This window comes from Tursiops truncatus, chromosome 2, assembly GCF_011762595.2.
Source record: "Tursiops truncatus isolate mTurTru1 chromosome 2, mTurTru1.mat.Y, whole genome shotgun sequence".
In the NCBI taxonomy this organism is placed as follows: Eukaryota; Metazoa; Chordata; class Mammalia; order Artiodactyla; family Delphinidae; genus Tursiops; species Tursiops truncatus.
The window spans coordinates 76,778,106-76,802,067 of record NC_047035.1 but is presented as its reverse complement, the minus strand read 5'-3'; the positions used below and the strand labels follow the sequence as shown (position 1 = coordinate 76,802,067).

Genomic DNA, 23,962 nt, shown 5'->3' with positions numbered 1-23,962 from the left:
GGCCAATACACTGATGAACATAGATGCAAAAATCCTCAACAAAATACTAGCAAACAGAATCCAACAGCACATTAAAAGGATCATACACCATGATCAAATGAGGTTTATCCCAGGAATACAAGGATTCTTCAGTATATGCAAATCAATCAATGTGATACACCATATTAACAAATGGAAGGATAAAAACCATATGATAATCTCAGTATATGCAGAAAAAGCTTTTGACAAAATTCAAAACGCATTTATGATAAAAACCCTCCAGAAAGTGGGCATAGAGGGAACCTACCTCAACATAATAAAAGCCATATATGACAAACACAGCCAACAGCATTATCAATAGTGAAAAACTGAAAGCATTTCCTCTAAGATCAGGAACAAGACAAGGGTGCCCACTCTCACCACTGTTATTCAACATAGTTTTCAAAGTTTTAGCCACGGCAGTCAGAGAAGAAAAAGAAATGAAAGGAATCCAAATTGGAAAAGAAGTAAAACTGTCAATGTTTGCAGATGACATGATACAATACATAGCGAATCCTAAAAATGCTACCAGAAAACTACTAGAACTAATCAATGAATTTGGTAAAGTAGCAGGATACAAAATTAATGCACAGAAATCTCTTGCATTCCTATACACTAGCAATGAAAGAACAGAAAGAAAAATTAAGGAAACACTCCCATTTACCATTGCAACAAAAAGAATAAAATACCTACAAATAATCCTACCTGAGGAGACAAAAGACCTATATTCAGAAAACTATAAGATACTGATGAAACAAATCTAAGATGATACAAACAGATGGAGACATATACCATGATCTTGGATTGGAAGAATCAACATTGAGAAAATCACTGTAGTATCCAAAGCAATCTACAGATTCAGTGCAATCCCTATCAAACTACCTATGGCATTTTTCACAGAACTAGAGCAAAAAATATTACAATTTGTATAGAAACACAAAAGACCCCAAATAGCCAAAGCAATCTTGAGAAAGAAAAACGGAGCTGGAAGAATCAGTCTCCCTGACTTCAGACTATACTACAAAGTTACGGTAATCAAGACAGTATGGTACTGGCACAGAAGTAGAAATATAGATCAATGGAACAGGATAGAAAGCCCAGAGACAAAACCACACACATATGGTCACGTTATCTTTGACAAAGGAGGCAAGAATATACAATGGACAAAAGACAGCCTCTTCAATCAGTGGTGCTTGGAAAACTGGACAGCTACATGTAAAAGAATGAAATTGGAACACTTCCTAACACCATACACAAAAATAAACTCAAAATGGATTAAAGACCTGAATGTAAGGCCAGACACTATAAAACTCTTAGAGGAAAACATAGGCAGAACACTCTTTGACATAAATCAGCAAGATCCTTTTTGACCCACCTCCTAGAGTAATGGAAATAAAATAAAAAATAAATGAATGGGACCTAATGAAACTTAAAAGCTTTTGCACAGTGAAGGAAACCATAAGCAAGACAAAAAGACAACCCTCAGAATGGGAGAAAGTATTTGCAAAAGAAGCAACTGACAAAGGATTAATCTCCAAACTATACAAGCAGCTCATACAGCTCAATATCAAAAAAAAACCCAGTCCAAAAATAGGTGGAAGACCTAAACAGACATTGCTCCAAAGAAGATATACCAATTGCCAACAAACACATGAAAGAATGCTCAGCATCACTAATCATTAGAGAAATGCAAATCAAAACTACAGTGAGGTATTACCTCACACCAGCCAGAATGGCCATCATCAAAAAATCTACAAACGATAAATGCTGGAGAGGGTGTGGAGAAAAGGGAACCCTCTTGCACTGTTAGTGGGAATGTAAATTGATACAGCCACTATGGCGAACAGTATGGAGGTTCCTTAAAAAACTAAAAAAAGAACTACCATATGACCTAGCAATCCCACTCCTGGGCATATATCACGAGAAAGCCATAATTCTAAAGAGACATGTACCACAAGGTTCATTGTAGCACTATTTACAATAGCCAGGACATGGAAGCAAGTGCCCATCGACAGATGAATGGGTAAAGAAGATGTGGCACATATATACACTGGGATATTACTCAGCCATAAAAAGAAATGAAATTGAGTTATTTGTAGTGAGGTAGATGGACCTAGAGTCTGTCATACAGAGTGAAGTAAGTCAGAAAGAGAAAAACAAATACCGTTTGCTAACACATATGTATGGTATCTGTAAAAGAAAAATGGTTCTGATGAACCTAGGGGCAGGACAGGAATAAAGACGCAGACGTAGAGAACGGACTTGAGGACACTGGTGGCAGGGGGACGGGGATGCTGGGGCGAAGTGAGAGAGTGGCATGGACTAATATATACTACCAAATATAAAATAGATAGCTAGTGGGAAGCAGCCACATAGCACAGGGAGATCAGCTTGGTGCTTTGTGACCACCTAGAGGGGTGGGATAGGGATAGTTGGAGGGAGGCTCAAGAGGGAGGGGATATGGGGATATATGTATACATATAGCTGATTCACTTTGTTATTGAGCAGAAACTAACACAACATTGTAAGGTAATTACACTGCAATAAAGATGTAAAAAAAAAATCATAAGGGAAAAAAAGCCATTAAAATGTTCAAACCTTTTGGGCCAGGCATTTTGCTTCTCTGAGTTTATCCTAAGAAAATGATCAGAGAAATTCAAACCAACTTTATTTTACGAGGATAAAAAAAATGAAAACAACTTAAATATTTCATAGCAGATCATTAATTTTACATGCATTTTATATAAACTGCTGTTCATCCTTATGATGAAATGTAATGCACCTGTTAAAGATCGGGTTAAGAAAAATTTTAAATTCTCGAGAAAGATTAAGTGGAAAATTTGAGTTTCAAAAAAGTTGATTTAGAGTGTGATCTCAATCTGCATACATGAAGATATTAACTAAAAACAGTGGCTGTCTTTGAGTGGGGAGATTGCAGTAAATTTTCTTCTTTAGGTAATCTCCAAGTTTTGTGTAATTAATAAATTACCTTTATAATCAATCAGAAAAAAGTGAAAGCTCTTTTATTTTTTTTTTTAGCATCTCATAGTTTATGGCTTTATTTCATTAGTGTAGTTTTTACGTCTTTGTATTCTCATGACTCATCTCTCCAAAGATCATTTAAAATGCCCTGGATGCATGACTTTTTTCTCAGAATCATGCATTCTTTCTTAAAGACAGGAATTAGAGCCATAGTCACCAAAATAATTACTCTAAAGAAGGAGAGCAGAGACAGTGTCTTGGTGATGCAAAGCAATATTGCTGGAATTTTTTCTTTTTCTTTTTTTATTTGTAGTGGATTTTTTTTCCCCAGTTATTGAGATCTGGTTAACGCATAACACTGTATAGTCTAAGGTATACAACATAATCATTTGATATATGTATATATCGTGAAATGATCACCACAGTAAGCTTAGTTAACATCTATCACCTCACATAGTTATGAATTTCTTTTTCTTATGATGAGAAGTTTTAAGATCTACTCTCTTAGCAATTTTCAAGTATAGTATTGTTAACTACTGTCACTATGCTATACATTACATCCCCAGAACTTATTCATCTTATAACTGGAAGTTTGTACCCTTTTTTAAAATTTTTATGTTTTATTTTTTATTGACGTATAGTTGATTTACAATGTTTCAGATGTGCAGCAGAGTGATTCAGTTATAGAAAGCTACTTTTAAATGTTGGCCATCTTTACCAAAAAACTAAAATAATAATAATCGAGTTAAAAAATTTTGCAGAGAAATATTAGGTGTCTGACTAAGATTGGATCTGAGTTCTTTGGACAGACATTGAGAACCAACTAGCCGTTCTTCTTTGTCCCTCAAAGATCAACATGCTTCTTAACTTTCAACTGGGGGAGAACTGCCCGTGCCCAGAAGAGATCCGGGAGGAGATGTATGACTTCCACGAGGACCTTCTCATTCACTGCGGTGAGCTTCCGAGAAAAAAGCTTTATGAAAGACAAGTCTGTTCATGATTCCTTCGTTAGAAGCTCAGGGGGGGTTGCGAAGTTAGTTTTCTATTTTAAACTACAATACCAATTGTCCAAGAAATGATTCTCTCCAAAACTATTTGGGTCAGAGAAGATACAGGACATCATCCTGGCATAATACATAACTGAAACTACTACCTAGAAGAAATTTTGCTGAGATCTAAGAGAGAACTGGGTCTCTAAAGAAGGAAAGAAAAGAACTGATCTTTATATAAACCTCACCCAATTTACCTCAAGTTAGATAGTTGGGACTGTGTTCCCAGCTGAGCCAAGATTCCGATCCCCTTTGCTTTTTAGCTTCTGTGATGATGTAAGTATGGCCATGTCTGCCCTTAAGGATTCGAAACCAGCCATCCCTGCTTAGATACATATCTGCTCGTTTTAAAGTGGCTCTCAGCAGTTGTGCTGCTTGTACATGGGTGGATTGAGTACTATGTGGATAAGAGATGACTTTTTCATTTGAAGTAACTCATGGTTAACTCTTTCTTTGTGGACACTCTGGAGCCCATTTTGGGTATGGGTTAGAAAAAGTTAAGTCTTGGGATTGAAATTACTTAATGTTCTTGTATACAAGAAATCATCTTTTTAAAAAATTTGCCAAAAGACATGATGTAGATAAATACTTATGGGAGGCTGCCTATAGTATCCTTAGAAAGTTCCAAAGGGTGGAAAGCAGTGTTCCTATGTTCTTTCCATCATCTGGTGGCTTCATGTACTGTTTGAGGTTATCACTCTGTTATGTGACTTGCTTAGGGGTTCCCCTGGAGGAAGAGGAAGCGGAAGAGGAAGACGCCTCCTGGACTGGAAAATTCCGTGCCTTGGTGTATAAAATCAAAGGCTCTTCCAAGCCAGAGAAGGAGCGGCCGACAGAGGAGGAGGAGAGATGCCCTAGTAAGTTCCAGAGCCTTTCAATCACACTGCCCCCAACCTGGAGCTCTTCTAAGACTTAATTAAGATCACGGACTTTCTAAGCAAATACTGTGGGATAGAGAAGGGATGCTTAGCTAGCTTCAAGGAAGCATTCTGTTATGATTTGTAGAACTTATTGCTATGTGTTTGGGGCTATGCTTTTCTTCTGACTTAAGGAACTTCCTTTGAGTCGTCTTTTAGGGATGGATTGCTTGGTGGGTCTGCTCTTATCTGTCTACTTTTAAATGCCTATAAACAGAGTTCTGTTCTTTCTTTTATGTGTTCATAATCTTCCTCTTCTAAACCACTGTTGTTTCTGTCACTTTTTTTTGTGGTTCCTTAGCGTTGAAAATTGCCCCAGCAAGGAAATAATGTAATAATAATAAGGCAGAAGTAAAGGGAATAGATTGTGGGGTTTGGAGGGGGGGGTTGGGTTTTGGCTACGATTTTCCTAATATAACATCCCAGAGGAATTGGACCTTCTGTTTTTCAACATTCACGAACCTTGTTCAAATCATTTCTCTAATCCTTATAGTACAGATGACTCCTACCATTTCGACCCATGTTGAAACAAGATCATAATTTGTTCTGCAAGGCAGTTGACTGTCCATTGCCATTAACATTTCAAGAGGAAGATTGTCTGCATATTATAATCAGTCTGCTCCATCGTACCAAATTCTGTAAATATTTCAGTGTCTAAAGAAGAAGGAATTTCCCAGGTTTAATATAGTTGCCTTTTATCTTATTCCCTGTTCCTATCCATCTTAGAACATGCTTTCAAACTATAGACTAGAGCAATGGACTGTCAAGATGTGCTCAGTTTGTTTGAAAACACTGCTTTGGGGTTCGTACATCTTATTGCCCTTTCGATTGACCTTCCATCTTTGTCAGACTATCTCTGAAGGGAAAGAATCCTCCGCACTTATCAGCAGAAGTGTAGAAGCCTCTGGAAGCAGTTGCACTGGCAACCCTTGGTCGGTCCTATTTGTCACCATGGCGTGGGGGGGGGGGGGGGTCTTTGGTGAGGACAGGCCAGCATGATTCAAAGGTCCAAAAAAGTGAGTTTAGACTCCCTTTGTGGTACTGCCAAAGCAGAACTAAAAATAGGCTGAGCTGACCCATATTCCCTGTGGAGAGTCAGTTTTGAAAGTGGTTGCTTCTTTCTAAAACAATATGTCACAGCCAGGGGGTCCTCCAAGGTGACCGCTTCATGTTAGGTAAATGGAGTCACTTAGATTAAGTCACCAAGCTCTGTGAAGTCTCCCTAACTCTAAGAATGGTGTCCAAGCTCTAAGGACTGCAATCTTTAGCATTGCTACCCCGGGCCTCAGGCAGAAAGATTATGTTCTGTCTGTTCTGGCAGGACGTGCAAACCTGAAAGGCTACCCCAGCATGAGACTCCATGGAGCGCCCCATGCTGCTTCCATTCCACAAGCAGAATTCTGAGAGGTTCAAGCTTTGTGTCATAAGTCTTCTTTCCTGCAGTCCCAAAAGTAGAAATAGAAGGTGGCCAAGCATGTCTGGTTGGCAGGATACAGGTTCCCTGCCAGATGTTCCAGGGACATAAAGCTCCTCACTCAGGGCTGACATTGTTTTTTTTTTTTACATCTTTATTGGAGTATAATTGCTTTACAATGGTGTGTTAGTTTCTGCTTTATAACAAAGTGAATCAGTTATACATATACATATGTTCCCATATCTCTTCCCTCTTGCGTCTCCCTCCCTCCCACCCTCCCTATCCCACCCCTCCAGGCGGTCACAAAGCACCGAGCTGATATCCCTGTGCTATGCGGCTGCTTCCCACTAGCTATCTACCTTACGTTTGGTAGTGTATATATGTCCATGCCTCTCTCTCGCTTTGTCACAGCTCACCCTTCCCCCTCCCCATATCCTTAAGTCCGTTCTCTAGTAGGTCTGTGTCTTTATTCCTGTCTAACCCCTAGGTGCTTCATGACATTTTTTTCTTCTTAGATTCCATATATATGTGTTAGCATACGGTATTTGTCTTTCTCTTTCTCACTTACTTCACTCTGTATGACAGACTCTAGGTCTATCCACCTCATTACAGATAGCTCAATGTCGTTTCTTTTTATCGCTGAGTAATATTCCATTGTATATATGTGCCACATCTTCTTTATCCATTCATCCAATGATGGAAACTTAGGTTGTTTCCATCTCCGGGCTATTGTAAATAGAGCTGCAATGAACATTTTGGTACATGACGCTTTTTGAATTACGGTTTTCTCAGGGTATATGCCCAGTAGTGGGATTTCAGGGTCATATGGTAGTTCTATTTGTAGTTTTTTAAGGAACCTCCATACTGTTCTCCACAGTGGCTGTATCAATTTACGTTCCCACCAACAGTGCAAGAGAGTTCCCTTTTCTCCACACCCTTTCCAGCATTGATTGTTTCTAGATTTTTTGATGATGGCCATTCTGACTTGTGTGAGATGATATCTCATTGTAGTTTTGATTTGCATTTCTCTAATGATTAATGAAGTTGAGCATTCTTTCATGTGTTTGTTGGCAGTCTGTATATCTTCTTTGGAGAAATGTCTATTTAGGTCTTCTGCCCATTTTTGGATTGGGTTGTTTGTTTTTTTGTTATTGAGCTGCATGAGCTGCTTGTAAATTTTGGAGATTAATCCTTTGTCAGTTGCTTCTTTTGCAAATATTTTCTCCCATTCTGAGGGTTGTCTTTGGGTCTTATTTATGGTTTCCTTTGCTGTGCAAAAGCTTTTAAGTTTCATTAGGTCCCATTTGTTTATTTTTGTTTTTATTTCCATTTCTCTAGGAGGTGGGTCAAAAAGGATCTTGCTGTGATTTATGTCATAGAGTGTTCTGCCTATGTTTTCCTCTAAGAGTTTGATAGTTTCTGGCCTTACATTGAGTTCTTTAATCCGTTTTGAGTTTATTTTTGTGTATGGTGTTAGGGAGTGATCTAATCTCATACTTTTACATGTACCTGTCCAGTTTTCCCAGCACCACTTATTGAAGAGGCTTGTCCTTTCTCCACTGTACATTCCTGCCTCCTTTATCAAAGATAAGGTGACCATATGTGCGTGGATTTATCTCTGGGCTTTCTATCCTGTTCCATTGATCTATCTTTCTGTTTTTGTGCCAGTACCATACTGTCTTGATTACTGTAGCTTTGTAGTACAGTCTGAAGTCAGGGAGCCTGATTCCTCCAGCTCCGTTTTTCATTCTCAAGATTGCTTTGGCTATTCGGGGTCTTTTGTGTTTCCATACAAATTGTGAAATTTTTTGTTCTAGTTCTGTGAAAAATGCCAGTGGTAGTTTGATAGAGATTGCATTGAATCTGTAGATTGCTTTGGGTAGTAGAGTCACTTTCACAATGTTGATTCTTCCAATCCAGGAACATGGTATATCTCTCCATCTCTTTGTATCATCTTTAATTTCTTTCATCAGTGTCTTATAATTTTCTGCATACAGCTTTTTGGCTCCTTAGGTAGGTTTATTCCTAGATATTTTATTCTTTTTGTTGCAATGGTAAATGGGAGTGTTTTCTTGATTTCACTTTCAGATTTTTCATCATTAGTGTATAGGAATGCCAGAGATTTCTGTGCATTAATTTTGTATCCTGCTACTTTACCAAATTCATTGATTAGCTCTAGTAGTTTTCTGGTAGCATCTTTAGGATTCTCTATGTGTAGTATCATGTCATCTGCAAACAGTGACAGCTTTACTTCTTCTTTTCTGATTTGGGTTCCTTTTATTTCCTCTTCTTCTCTGATTGCTGTGGCTAAAACTTCCAAAACTATGTTGAATAAGAGTGCTGAGAGTGGGCAACCTTGTCTTGTTCCTGATCTTAGTGGAAATGCTTTCAGTTTTTCACCATTGAGGATGATGTTGGCTGTGGGTTTGTCATATATGGCCTTTATTATGTTGAGGAAAGTTCCCTCTATGCCTACTTTCTGGAGGGTTTTTATCATAAATGGGTGTTGAATTTTGTCGAAAGCTTTCTCTGCATCTATTGAGATGATCATATGGTTTTTATCCTTCAATTTGTTAATATGGTGTATCACGTTGATTGATTTGTGTATATTGAAGAATCCTTGCATTCCTGGAATAAACCCCGCTTGATCCTTTTAATGTGCTGTTGGATTCTGTTTGCTAGTATTTTGTTGAGGATTTTTGCATCTGTGTTCATGAGTGATATTGGCCTGTAGTTTTCTTTCTTTGTGACATCCTTGTCTGGTTTTGGTATCAGGGTGATGGTGGCCTCGTAGAATGAGTTTGGGAGTGTTCCTCCCTCTGCTATATTTTGGGAGAGTTTGAGAAGGATAGGTGTTAGCTCTTCTCTAAATGTTTGATAGAATTCGCCTGGGAAGCCATCTGGTCCTGGGCTTTTGTTAGTTGGAAGATTTTTAATCACAGTTTCAATTTCAGTGCTTGTGATTGGTCTGTTCATATTTTCTATTTCTTCCTGATTCAGTCTTGGCAGGTTGTGCATTTCTAAGAATTTGTCCATTTCTTCCAGGTTGTCCATTTTATTGGCATAGTGTTGCTTGTAGTAATATCTCATGATCTTTTGTATTTCTGCAATGTCAGTTGTTACTTCTCCTTTTTCATTTCTAATTCTATTGATTTGAGTCTTCTCCCTTTTTTTCTTGATGAGTCTGGCTAATGGTTTATCAATTTTGTTTATCTTCTCAAAGAACCAGCTTTTAGTTTTATTGATCTTTGCTATCGTTTCCTTCATTTCTTTTTCATTTATTTCTGATCTGATTTTTATGACTTCTTTCCTTCTGCTAACTTTGGGGTTCTTTTGTTCTTCTTTGTCTAATTGCTTTAGGTGCAAGGTTAGGTTGTTTATTTGAGATGTTTCCTGTTTCTTAAGGTAGGATTGTATTGCTAATAACTTCCCTCTTAGAACTTCTTTTGATGCATCCCATAGATTTTTGGTCATCGTGTCTCCATTGTCTTTTGTTTCTAGGTATTTTTTTATTTCCTCTTTGATTTCTTCATTGATCACTTCGTTATTAAGTAGTGTATTGTTTAGCCTCCATGTGTTTGTATTTCTTACAGATCTTTCCCTGTAATTGATATCTAGTCTCATAGCGTTGTGGTCGGAAAAGATACTTGATACAATTTCAATTTTATTAAATTTACCAAGGCTTGATTTGTGACCCAAGATATGATCTATCCTGGAGAATGTTCCATGAGCACTTGAGAAAAATGTGTATTCTGTTGTTTTGGGATGGAATGTCCTATAAATATCAATTAAGTCCATCTTGTTTAATGTATCATTTAAAGCTTGTGTTTCCTTATTTATTTTCATTTTGGATGATCTGTCCATTGGTGAAAGTTGGGCGTTAAAGTCCCCTACTATGAATGTGTTACTGTCGATTTCTCCTTTTATGGCTGTTAGTATTTGCCTTATGTATTGAGGTGCTCCTATGTTGGGTGCATAAATATTTACAATTGTTATATATTCTTCTTGGATCGATCCCTTGATCATTATGTAGTGTCCTTCTTTGTCTTTTGTAATAGTCTTTATTTTAAGGTCTATTTTGTCTGATATGAGAATTGCTACTCCAGCTTTCTTTTGGTTTCCATTTGCATGGAATATCTTTTTCCATCCCCTTACTTTCCATCTATATGTGTCTCTAGGTCTGAAGTGGGTCTCTTGTAGACAGCAAATATATGGGTCTTGTTTTTGTATCCATTCAGCCAATCTCTGTCTTTTGGTGGGAGCATTTAGTCCTTTTACATTTAAGGTAATTATCGATATGTATGTTCCTATTCCCATTTTCTTAATTGTTTTGGGTTCATTATTGTAGGTCTTTTCCTTCTCTTGTGTTTCTTGCCTAGAGAAGTTCCTTTAGCAGTTGTTGTAAAGCTGGTTTGGTGGTGCTGAACTCTCTCAGCTTTTCCTTGTCTGTAAAGGTTTTAATTTCTCCATCAAATCTGAATGCGATCCTTGCTGGGTAGAGTAATCTTGGTTGCAGGTTTTTCTCCTTCATCAGTTTAAATATGTCCTGCCAGTCCCTTCTGGCTTGCAGAGTTTCTGCTGAAAGATCAGCTGTTAACCTTATGGGGATTCCCTTGTGTGTTAGTTGTTGTTTTTCCCTTGCTGCTTTTAATATGTTTTCTTTGTATTTAATTTTTGACAGTTTGATTAATATGTGCCTTGGCGTGTTTCTCCTTGGATTTATCCTGTATGGGACTCTCTGTGCTTCCTGGACTTGATTAACTATTTCCTTTCCCATATTAGGGAAGTTTTCAACTATAATCTCTTCAAATATTTTCTCAGACCCTTTGTTTTTCTCTTCTTCTTCTGGGACCCCTATAATTTGAATGTTGTTGCATTTAATGTTGTCCTACACATCTCTGAGACTATCCTCAATTCTTTTCATTCTTTTTTCTTTATTCTGCTCTGCGGTAGTTACTTCCACTATTTTATCTTCCAGGTCACTTATCTGTTCTTCTGCCTCAGTTATTCTGCTCTTGATTCCTTATAGAGAAGTTTTAATTTCATTTATTGTGTTGTTCATCATTGTTTGTTTGCTCTGTAGTTCTTCTAGTTCCTTGTTACATGTTTCTTGTATTTTCTCCATTCTATCTCCAAGATTTTGGATCATCTTTACTATCATTACTCTGAATTCTTTGTCAGGTAGACTGCCTATTTCCTCTTCATTTGTTAGGTCTGGTGGGTTTTTATCTTGCTCCTTCATCTGCTGTGTGTTTTTCTGTCTTCTCATTTTGCTTATCTTACTGTGTTTGGGGTCTCCTTTTTGCAGGCTGCAGGTTCGTAGTTCCCGTTGTTTTTGGTGTCTGTCTCCAGTGGCTAAGATTGGTTCAGTGGGTTGTGTAGGCTTCCTGGTGGAGGGGACTAGTGCCTGTGTTCTGGTGGATGAGGCTGGATCTTGTCTTTCTGGTGGGCAGGTCCATGTCTGGTGGTGTGTTTTGGGGTGTCTGTGGACTTATTATGGTTTTAGGCAGCCTGTCTGCTAATGGGTGGGATTGTGTTCCTGTCTTGCTAGTTGTTTAGCATAGGATGTCCAGCACTGTAGCTTTCTGGTCGTTGAGTGAAGCTGGGTGCTGGTGTTGAGATGGAGATCTCTGGGAGATTTTCACCATTTGATATGTTATGTGGAGCTGGGAGGTCTCTTGTGGACCAGTGTCCTGAAGTTGGCTCTCCCACCTCAGAGGCAAAGCACTGACTCCTGGCTGCAGCACCAAGAGCCTTTCATCCACACGGCTCAGAATAAAAGGGAGAAAAAGTAGAAAGAAAGAATTAGTAGAAGTAGAAAGAAAGAAAGAAAGGAGGGAGGGAGGGAGGAAGGAAGGAAGAAAGGAGGGAATGAAGGAAAAAAAGAAATAAAGAAGATAAAGTAAAATAAAATAAAGTAAGAAAATATAATAAAGTTATTAAAATAAAAAAATAATTAAGAAAAAAAGATTTTAAAAAAATGGAGGGATAGAACCCTAGGACAAATGGTGGAAGCAAAGCTATACAGTCAAAATCTCAAACAGAAACATACACATACATGCTCACAAAAAGAGGAAAAAGGGAAAAAATCATAAATCTTGCTCTCAAAGTCCACCTCCTCAATTTGGGATGATTCGTTGTCTAAAGGAGGGAAGGAAGGAAAGAATGAAATAGATAAAGTAAAATAAAATAAAGTTATTAAAATAAAAAATAATTATTAAAACAAACAAAAAAACGGACGGATAGAACCCTAGGACAAATGGTGGAAGCAAAGCTATACAGACAAAATCGCACACAGAAGCATACACATACACACTCACAAAAAGAGGAAAAGGGGGAAAAAATCATAAATCTTGCTCTCAAAGTCCACCTCCTTAATTTGGGATGATTCGTTGTCTATTCATGTATTCCACAGATGCAGAGTACATCAAGTTGATCGTGGAGCTTTAATCCGCTGCTTCTGAGGCTGCAGGGAGAGATTTCCCTTTGTCTTCTTTGTTCTCACAGCTCCCAGGGGCTCAGCTTTGGATTTGGCCCCGCCTCTGCGTGTAGGTAGCTGGAGGTCGTGTGTTCTTTGCTCAGACAGGATGGGGTTAAAGGAGCAGCTGACTGGGGTCTCTGGCTCACTCAGGCGGGGCGGAGGGAGGGGCACGGAGGGCGGGGCGAGCGTGCGTCGGCAGAGGCCGCCGTGACGTTGCAGCAGCCTGAGGCGCGCAGTGCGTTCTTCCGGGGGAGTTGTCCCTGGATCCCGGGACCCTGGCAGTGGCGGGCTGCACAGGCTCCCCGGAAGGGGGGTGTGGATAGTGACTTGTGCTCGCACACAGGCTTCTTGGTGGCGGCAGCAGCAGCCTTAGCGTCTCCTGTACGTCTCTGGGGTCCGCGCTTTTAGCCGCGGCTCGCGCCCGTCTCTGGAGCTCCTTTAAGCAGCGCTCTTAATCCCCTCTCCTCGCGCACCAGGAAACAAAGAGGGAAGAAAAAGTCTCTTGCCTCTTCGGCAGGTCCAGGCTTTTCCCCGGACTCCCTCCCGGCTATCCGTGGCGCAGTAACCCCCTGCAGGCTGTGTTCACGCCGCCAACCCTATTCCTCTCCCGGCGCTCCGACCGAAGCCCGAGCTTCAGCTCCCAGCCCCGCCCGGCCCGGTGGGTGAGCCGACAAGCCTCTCTGGCTGGTGAGTGCCGGTCGGCCCTGATCCTCTGTGCGGGAATCTCTCTTTGTCCTCCGCATCCCTGTTGCTGTGCTCTCCTCCGCGGCTCCGAAGCTTTCCCCCTCCGCCACCCACAGTCTCGCCCGCGAAGGGGCTTCCTAGTGTGTGGGAACCTTTCCTCCTTCCTGGCTCCCTCCCACTGGTGCAGGTCCGGTCCCTATCCTTTTGTCTCTGTTTATTCTTTTTTCTTTTGCCCTATCCAGGTACGTGGGGGCATTTCTTGCCTTTTGGGAGGTCTGAGGTCTTCTGCTAGCGTTCAGTAGGTGTTCTGTAGGAGTTGTTCCACGTGTGATGTATTTCTGGTGTATCTGTGGGGAGGAAGGTGATCTCCGCGTCTTACTCTTCCGCCATCTTCCCGGAAGCCCCAGGGCTGACATTTTAAGAGAAAATCTTGGCGATGGTTTAAGTGCCATACCCCCCAAAATAGTTTTTCACTTGATTGAATGGAACTGATGTTTCTGAATGCATAGCTAGTTGCCATAAAGGTTTCTAATCCTTTAAAATCTTGGTGACTTTGCTTATGTTATTGCTTATGATTTCTTACCCTTGCATTTGATAAAATATTAAAAGTTTAGATAATGAGAATTGCGTGCTATAGTGAACTGACAGTTTACCAAATAGTTCATATATATTAGTTTACTGCTGTTAGTTTTTTTTCACTCCTCCATTGTGTAGGTGGTGAACATAGGACTGGGAAGAGTTAAGGGATACTTGTTCATTCACTAATTCTTTCCACTCTTACCTAGTTCCAGAAAAATTTCCAGATCTAGAATGTCAACAAGATGAGTAAAGCTGTGACTTGACTGAGGTCTTCTGACTCTGATTCCACGCTGTTTCCATTGTCCCATGATACGACATTTGCCAAAGAATTTTTCAGCATGTGTATCCATGAGCCCTCAACCCACATATTATACATATTATCAGTACATACAGAATGGCTTCTTAAAACCTTCATCTTTTTATCTTGCTTACTGCATGTGTGAGGTAACTTGCTCCTGTGAATCATTGTTATGCATAGGAATCTGAACCCAACAGAAGTCAAAATTTTAACATCAAAAAGTTAACCCAGCCAAAGATCTGGACTCAGGGTTTTCAGGGCAGGTGGTACAACTTCTCCTCTATGAGCAGTTGGTGTTGGCCAGATAAACTGCAGGGGACCTCAGCTTTTAGGAAAGAGGAAGCAAGTGTCCTGAAACCCATAAGAATCCTGCTAACTGGTTCGGTGTTACAGGGATTTGCCCAAACTAATTCCAAGTCATATTGTGCTGGAAGTTGTTACAATCTGATCAAAAGATTATATGATAGTGAAGAGGTTAAAAAAAAAAACCCTCTAATAGTAGCAGCCCACCATACTAAGTCACATTTCTTTTTTAATATCCCATCCATCACATTCCCTGGAAAATCTTTTGCCTGTTCGTTGGAGGCCAGTGCTTCTTGCACACTACAATGTAAGTAGGGTTTCCTTGAATATATATCTGTAGCCCCTGAGTTATCCCTCCAGAAGAGGCCAACCAGCTCTTTCTGCTAAATTCTAAATTTAACAAAATAAAAATCACCTGTCACTTCACAGCTCAAAGTTGGTGCCTTCCTGACCTCTGTCATTCTCTGAGCGCTTTCTCTATGGCAGGTTTTTTCGTAATCTCTGCAAAGAAAGCTGCTACCTGTATCAGCTCTCACCCAGTCACTGCATAACCTGAGCCCTAGACCAAAATCCTCCCCCCACCTAAATGCTGCAGCCTTTTCTCATGCTGAGGAGGGGAAAAAAGTCTACTGATCGCCACCAAAATAAGTCTTGGGCCCCAACCCAAATACTCACACACAAAGTAAGATAACTTAGCAGTAGGTATATCTGTGGCACTCAGGCAGTATTTCTAAGCCTCTTTAGATTCTCTCCAAACAGCTTCTCCCTGAGACATACACACACAGGTACCTCCTCCATGTTGTCCTTTTTTCAGTCTCATCCTCCGTCACCCTGCCCCTGCCACATTGTGGAATTTCTAACAGGGCATGTGTGACTTTCCACCTCAGGTGGAGTGTCTGTATACCTGTTTATTTTCTTACTGGGACCACACCTTACTTGTTTCCACATTCAGCTCATGGGCACAAATCTTTTTGACCTCCAATGCATGTTAGTCATTTGAGGCTCACAAAGATGAAGAAAACAAGGACCTCACAGACAAAGGAGTGAATATGTGTGGACAGGCAACTCGATATAACATGAGGTCAGATGTGCTATAGTTAAAGGACAGTAGGTGACCAGAGGAGGGGGATTGGAAAAGTGTCCATAAAGAACATAGTTGGGTGGATACATAAGGGAGAGGTATTTTTGGTGAAAGGAGCTACTTCAACAAAGCCCAGAGGCAAAAAAAATTCATATTCCAAGAGTGGCAATGAGTTGAGATTGGCTGAATTATAAGAGGAGTAGAATAAGGAAGAGTGGAAAGGTAGGGTGGTGTTAGAGCAGAGTGTCTTGAAAAATCCAGCAGTTAAACTATATTCCGTCTTGGAGTGTGACATGTTACTGTTCCTGCGTATTTTATACTACTTGGCCTTACAGCTGCTGGGAGGAGGCATTGACATTTACATGGTACCCACTGTGTCCTGAGCATTGTCTTAAGCACTCTGTAAGTATTACCTCATTTAATTCTCACAACGAAAATATGCAGTTGACAGTATTATTCCTATTTTACAGTTGAAGAAACTGAAGTAAAGACAGATTAAATAACTTTCCAGAGTCACACAGGGGTGACATAAAAATTCAAACCTTTGTCCACCTGAGCCTAATTCCCATCCATATTATTTATATAATAACATTATAGCAATGACGATGAAAGGTTCTTGAGGACTAAATTGTTCTTTTATTCAGTAATAGTGAGGTAGGGACTTCCCTGGAAGTCCAGTGGTTAGGACTCCACGCTTCCCCTGCCGGGGGCCCGGGTTCGATCCCTGGTCGGGGAACTGAGATGCCGCAAGCTGTGCAGCGTGGCATATATATATATATATACACACACACACACACACACACACACACACACACACGTATATATACAAATAAAATTTTTAAAAAATAGTCAGGTAGTTATAAGCACAGGACTCTGGAGTTAGGCTGCCTGATCTTAAATTCTAGCTCTGCTACTCTCACTATGAGGGTGAACATGTGACCATGTCTCTGTGCCTCAGTTTTCTCATCGTTACGATGGACATAGCGTTAATGCTTCCCTCGTTTGGTTGATGTGATGATTAAATTAGTTAATACATGCAAAGTGCTTTGAAGTGTGCCTGGCACAGAGTGAGCACTAATTTCAGGCATTTTTTGGCTATTAAAATGTTTGTTGATCACCTGCCATATCTCAGACACTGTATTTAGCACCGGTCGATCTATTTTAGCAAGATAACCATCCACAGGACTGCAGCGGGGATACATTGGAGGTATGGGGGCCCATTGGGACATCGCTGCAGTGCCCTAGATGTGAAGTTCTGAGGACTGAAATAAGGGTGGTGTGGTAGGAAGGATAGTGATCCCACAGATGTCCATATCCCTGGAACCTATACATATGTTAAATGACAAAGGGAAACTTAATTGCAAGAGGAATTAAGGCTGCTTATCAGCTGGCCTTAAAGTAGGGAAATCTCCTGGATTTCTGGAGTGGACCCAAAGTAATCACAAGGGTCCTTAAAAGTGAAAGAAGGTGGCAGACGAGAGTTAGAGGGTTGGGGACACGAGAAGGGCCTGGCTTAAGTCTCCTGGTGGAAGAGCCCATGAGCCAAGGAATGCCAGAAGCCTCTAGAAGCTAGAAAAAGCAAGGAAATGGATTCTCCCTTAGGGCCTTCAGAAAGAAATGCACCCTGCCACACCATGATTTTAGCCCAGTCTGGGTTTACCCATATCTGGGTCAGACTTCTCATCTCTAAAACTGTAAGATAGCAAATTGGTATTGTTTTGCCACCAAGTTTGTGCTGATTTGTCACAGCAGGAAAAAAAAAAAAAATTAATACAGGTGTTAACAGCGAGGAGTGAGCTCAAGGGGCCCAGCCACATTCTAAAAGTAGGGTTGGCATATCTTGATGACCAGTTGGAAATATGAGGAAGAGGAAGGGGTTACAGATGGTCTTTGCATTACTGATGGTACAGGGTGGGTGACTGTGTTAACAGACATGGGGGTGGGGGGAGGCAGAGCTTAACTTTTATTTAGCTCCATAGGAGACACAGGAAGATTTTCCACACCTGGTCTCAATCTACTGGCTAGCCCTGCATGGCAGGTGAAACAGGCATTGTGAGTCCCAGCTTAGAGATGAGGAAGTAGAGAATCCGAGGCATGCGGTGACTTGCCCACCGATAGATGGCAGAGCAGGGTCGGAACTCGTGATCGTGCACTGGCTCCCAGTCCAGAGCGCCACAGAAATCCATGCGTAAGAGGTGCTCTGCCCACCCTCGGAGTAGCTTGCATTCTCGCGATGGAGAAGGGAGTCTGTCAGGAGAGGGAAAAACTACCATCGACTGAGCACCAGCTTTGTGCCAGGTTCTGTGCTAGAACCTGAGTTGTACCTCATCTGAGTTTATCGCACAGCAAACAGCCAGATAGAGTGGCAGGCAGATACCCATTTTGTACGCTACGCCGCTAAGCCTGAGAGAAGCAAAATAATTTGGACGACGTTCTTGCAACATGTGAAAAAGAGGCCAAGATGGGAATCAAGCTTCACATCCAGGGCAGGGACCCTGCCCTTTCAGAACTGTTACAGGGATGCTGGGCGAGGGCGGGAGGGAGTGAAGGGGCGGACAGGGAAGCACAGACATCAGGGACGCATGGCTGGGAGTTTGCCTCACCGTCAGTTTATTCTCCACGGTGAATAAGACATAGAAACTAAAATACAAGCAATTTGAGTGCTTTCCCAACAGAGTAGAGACAGAGACCTCAGGTCCCTGAGTCCTTTGCTGTCCCATCTGTGCTTCATCTTCATCTCAGAGATTTCCCTCCCTACCACATCAGCAAACATCATCTGTTCTCTCTGTTCTCTTTACCCTGTTGTCATCATCGGTCATTTAATCGCCTGAGTGTTCTTGAGAACGTGATTATGAGGCTGGTTGACTATTTTAGAAACAACAGGCTAATTATCTCCATATGATGGATGAGACCCCGGGAGGCTGCAGAGATGGGCTGGCAGAACCGGCACCGTGAGCCCCACCGGTGCTTTGCGGGGCTGCCTCTAACGGGAGGGGGTGGCCGGCCAGCTGGGGAAATGGTCCTGGGGATGAAGCTGTCTGCTTCACAAGTGGGGATGCTCTGGCCAAGGTAGAAAACCACTGAGAGAGGGAAACAGATTTAGCAGAAATAGCCAACCGCCACGAGACTGTCCCCATATGGCGTGCCCTGAGAGCCAAGGTCCAGGGCAGCCAGGCCAGCGAGACTGGGCAGTTTGTAGGGTCCAGGTGTGCAGAGAGGTGAGCGGCTCCGTCTCCTGTACAGCACTCACTCCCCCGCTGCCTCAGCAGACCCCCTATTTACAAGATCCTTGGTTCGTTTATTAAATTGAAGTGCTTCTTTGCCAACATAAAAAATAAAGTGAGGGGCTTCCCTGGTGGTGCAGTGGTTGAGAGTCCGCCTGCCGATGCAGGGGACACGGGTTCGTGCCCCGGTCCAGGAAGATCCCACATGCCGCGGAGCGCCTGGGCCCGTGAGCCATGGCCGCTGAGCCTGCGCGTCCAGAGCCTGTGCTCCGCAATGGGAGAGGCCGCAACGGTGAGAGACCCGCGTACCGGGGAAAAAAAATAAATAAATAAATAAATAAATAAATAAATAAAATAAAATAAAATAAAAAATAAAGTGAGGATTAGTCTAACAACGGCCATCCATGTTGGAGAAACTCAGTTCCTGCCACGTCTGTCTTTTCTATTCTTACATGGTGGTCATGAGGGTTAAGTAAAAATTCAGATTCAGCATTTAGCACAGAGTCTGACACACAGGAAGCTCTTAGTAAATATTGGCTACTACTGTTGTGAGAAGTACAATGTTCTAGCAAGCAGCCTGAACTTTCATCCTTATTCCCCAGCCAAGGAAGCCCGTAGAGAAGGAAGCGAGTAGACATGTCCCACAATTAAATGGAGAGCTGAGATGAACGAGAGCTGGGTGCTTTCTTAGACGTTCAGCTGCCTGCTGCAGAGCCAGGCAGTGGGGTGCGTGCGCATCACGTGTCTCTGGGGGTCTGACAGCCAGTGCCTGTTCATTGGGCCCCGTCGTAAACAGAGCGGTTCTTTCTTAGAATAACAATGTCCAGTTGTCTTTGCAGGCTTTGCCTTTCAGGTTTTCAGGGCCTTGTAACCTTGTTCTCAGTGATCTCAATAGCATCCTTGTTCTACCGAAATGAGGCAAAAGTGCCACCAAGGGCACAGCCCGAGACAGAGAGGCACCAGGCAAGTTCAGAGAAATGAGCATGATGAATTTTCCAAATCTCCTTGGAGTGGATGGGTTTGACTTTCTCCCTGACCTTCTCTGCTCAGAAGTCTAGGTATTTGGATACTTTGTAACACAGACCAGACATTCAGCCCCAAGGAAGCTCTGGAGCTCAGAGCACAGAGGGCATGAGACTTTCCCCAGTAAATCTCCCGAACTAAATCTGGAGAGTGTTACTGTGCCATCTGACCCCTGGCATAGGAAGGGCTCTTTCTACTTCAGCAATCAGGACGGTCATCAGAAAGGCCATCAAGTTTCCACAGCTCACCTCCTCGATGTAAGTGATTAGCGGTGTGCAGTGATGCTTTGATAATGACCACTTCCTCACCATGGTCAGGAACTGCTGGCATTTGAAGATTTTACTTCCTCAATCTCAGGTTTCAGTATTAGTAAGAGCAAGCTGGGTAACATCATGGGTAAGAGCAAGCTGGGTAGCATTAAAAAGCAGTGGTAGGGCTTCCCTGGTGGCGCAGTGGTTGAGAGTCCGCCTGCCGATGCAGAGGACACAGGTTCGTGCCCTGGTCCGGGAAGATCCCACATGCCGCGGGGTGGCTGGGCCCGTGAGCCATGGCCGCTGAGCTTGCGTGTCCGGAGCCTGTGCTCCGCAACGGGAGAGACCATAACAGTGAGAGGCCCACATACTGCAAAAAAAAAAAAAAGAGCAGTGGTAAAATTCTTGGTGCTCATCAGTTTTACCCGATGAAGCCATAGGCATTCATTTACCATTTTAATAAATTAGAACAATACTTTCAAGAGCTCAGTGGGTTGGATAGACACAGAATCATAGAATATAAAGCCACAAGTGACTTGACTTCATAGAAGTGAACAGAGACACAGAGGTAAAGCATCTTGACCAAAGTCACACAGGCAGAGCAGGAACAAAGTACCCCGCACTCTTGTCACTAGACCGTACTCCCATTCATTTTCTTCAACATGGATTTTATATTGTTCACTTCATTTTATGGGTGAAGAGTCCAAGGCTCTGAGAGAGTAGCTCATGTGCCCAGCTAGAGTCAGTTAGAAAAAGAGCTAAAGCTTTATGATTTTCAGGATTTATTTCTGAATCCATTTTGGAGTTTATTAAGAGACCATCTAAGCAGTATAATATAAATGTAAAGCATTAATAAAGGTAACTATTTCTGAATTTTATGAAGCTATTGAGAGTAAGCAATGCTAAGATGGTAAAGCAGATGGGTTTAGTTTCTAGCAGGCAAGGTTTGAATCCCTGCTCGCTCATTTACTACTTACAACGTTAGGCAAATTTCTGTAACTTCTGTATGTTTCAGTTTTCTTCTCTGTAAAAAAGAGAACAATAATTCCTACTTCACGGGGTAAGGGAAGGGAATATAAGAATTCACTAAAGCAGTGCTCAGTTTAATGTTCTGATACTTAGAAGTTGGTATCCCTCTCAGCTTCTGAAGTGAATATACAAAGCACAGGTCATACGTAAGAACTTCACCTCCACAATTATCATTTCAGATGCTTTCATCAAAAAAGAACAGAAAGCCCAATTCAGGTAGAGTAGCTGACAAGGGACTTTTTTGACTGGCGTATCTGGAGGTTTAGAGATGGAGCCAGGCCCCGGTTGAGTTAATCCCTTGGCTCTGCTCACGTCCCCAGCCAGCATGGTGGCTGTAGTTCTGGGCCTTACATCCATGCATTACAGTGTCCAAGGGAAAAGCAAGGAAGTTTCTTCTGCCCTGATATTCGAGGCAAGGATCCTGAGATCACCTTTGATGGGAGAACTCGATCATGGGTCAACTTATGAACCGATGAGTGTGACCTAGGAAATAACATGTGCTGGTGACTTAGTCAACAGAGCCACCTTTGTAGTGGTGTTGGGTCCTTTCACAGAGGAACATGGGCCATAAGGCAGAGAGGCAGATATCAGTACAAAAGCAGAGTTCTGTTAAGAAGGAAGGATGGTCAAATGGATGCTGGCTCATTGTCAGGAGTATTCATTATGCCATGATGGTCTTCACCTACAGCATCTTTCATATACTCAGTGGGTAGTGTTGAGATGTAGGCATTTCTACCCTTGATGTTCAGAGGGGGAGTAGAGGCCAAAAAGCTGTGTTACGGGAACTAGAGAAGGTGCTGTCTGTGATGTGTGTACCTTATCTAATGGGCCACAGCGGTTCTACTGTAGGTACTTTCTGCATTTGATGTTGTTCTCGTCTGACACAAGCTCTGGGCCAGATCCAGAGAGGCTCTGCTTTTGTCAGCAACCCTGTCATTTATTTACTCCAGTTGCCTCATAAAAAATTTAGAAAACCGGCTCTCTCTCAGGTCCCAGGGTCTGTAGTACTTGCTCACTGAGATGCTCCAGTCTGATTTGGAGCTTCAGGAAAACAGTCAGATATCCTCAACCCAGGACTTCCTATCCGTGGAACTATATTAGTTTCCTGTTGCTGGTGTAACAAATTACCACAAACTTGGTGGCGTAAAACAACACAAATTTGTTAGCACCCAGCTGTGGAGGTCACAAGTCTAAAACAGGTTAGTAGCATTGCAGTCCTCTGGAGAGAATCCTCTTCTTGCCTTTCCCAACTTCAAAAGGCCTCCTGCATGTTTTGACTGGTGGCCCCTCCAGCAGTTACCGGTCCAACCTCTGCTTCTGTCATCACAAGTCCTTCTCTGACTCTAACCCTCCTGCCTCCCTCTTAAAAGGACACTTGTGATTACATTGAGCCCACCCAGATAACCCGGGATAATCTTCCCATCTCGAGATCCTTCACTTAAACACATCTGCAAAGCATCTTTGCCATGTAAGGTAACATATTCACAGGTTCTGAGAATTTAGAGCTGAACATCTTGGCGGGGGTGTAGAGGGGCATTATTCCCCCTACCCCAGGGAGGAAGAAAGCAGAGGTCAAAATACACTTGTTCTTTCTACTCGGAATTGATCGACCAACTGTTACGCCTCCAGAGCATTTGCAGCATGCCACAAGCTGACTGTTTAATCACCTAGAATTTAAAAATAAGTGTACGTAATTTAGAGACACATAATTATTTTTCTTTTCCCATTGTAAGTGTGAGCATTATAAATTGCTTTCTAAGTTTAAACTAAGGGCAGTGCCGTTTTGTTTGCACCCTCTCCACAATGTAATTGGGAACACTTTTTCTTCCAAACTGACCCAGATTTAAGAGCACACTCAAAGAAATGTAACACCAGCATAGGTTTGGAATCTGTAAGCTGCAGGGATTTGCTTTGCCAGTGGCCAGCATCTCTCTGATAATAAGCATGCACTTCATTGTTTGATGGCCACTTGGACTGCGGTCTAAATTTAGAGATGAAAAGATTCTTTTCAGACCTCTGAAGCCTAAAAATTTAAACCTGCACCGTGAGAATAAATGGCCTTTCTCTTATTGTAGTTGGCATGGCAAAGCTGGTAATTTGACCATTTAGAAAAGCGTTATACCGCGTATGATGGGTGACTCCCCAGAGAATTTGCTTGCTAGGTTCACAGAATGGTTGGGCTTGAGGTTCTGAGGTCCAATAGGAGGTTACAAAGTGACAAGAGGAAGGAAATAAACAACTTACCAACAAATGACTACCTGGGCTCCCAAACCGGTGTACTAAGTAAGGCTAGTTCTAATTTGAAGACACTCTAATCCTTTCTTCTTATGTGGAATGTCTGACTAGTCGAGAAATTAAGTAGTGAAGTAGCTGTTTTTCTTTTAGACTACCTTTCAGTCATCAAGTCTCCCTAAACAATACAGTGCCTTAGAAATATTTCCACTCTGAGTTAGCCTGAGCAATCATTTAAAATGCGGTTTCTAGATCATATACTTGATATAATTGCCTAGATTTGGCTATCCCTAATTAGACTAATTACAAAAGTAAGGTGTGAGTCAGAATGTTAATAATTTCATAAGCGAAGCCGTTTATAATCATCAAGGAAACCACACGTACACGTCTAGCATCC

The 23,962-nt window shown here is 41.8% G+C and overlaps 1 protein-coding gene across 1 annotated transcript in view; it reads left to right on the top strand.

Annotated features, from left to right (window-relative positions):
- The window catches only part of RYR3 (ryanodine receptor 3), a 366,040-nt gene that overhangs the window by 190,498 nt on the left and 151,580 nt on the right, over positions 1 to 23,962 (top strand). The window contains exons 37-38 of the mRNA XM_073799899.1: positions 3,851 to 3,953; positions 4,769 to 4,906. Coding sequence (XP_073656000.1) covers positions 3,851 to 3,953; positions 4,769 to 4,906 — 241 coding nt within the window. The remainder of the gene's footprint in view (positions 1 to 3,850; positions 3,954 to 4,768; positions 4,907 to 23,962) is intronic.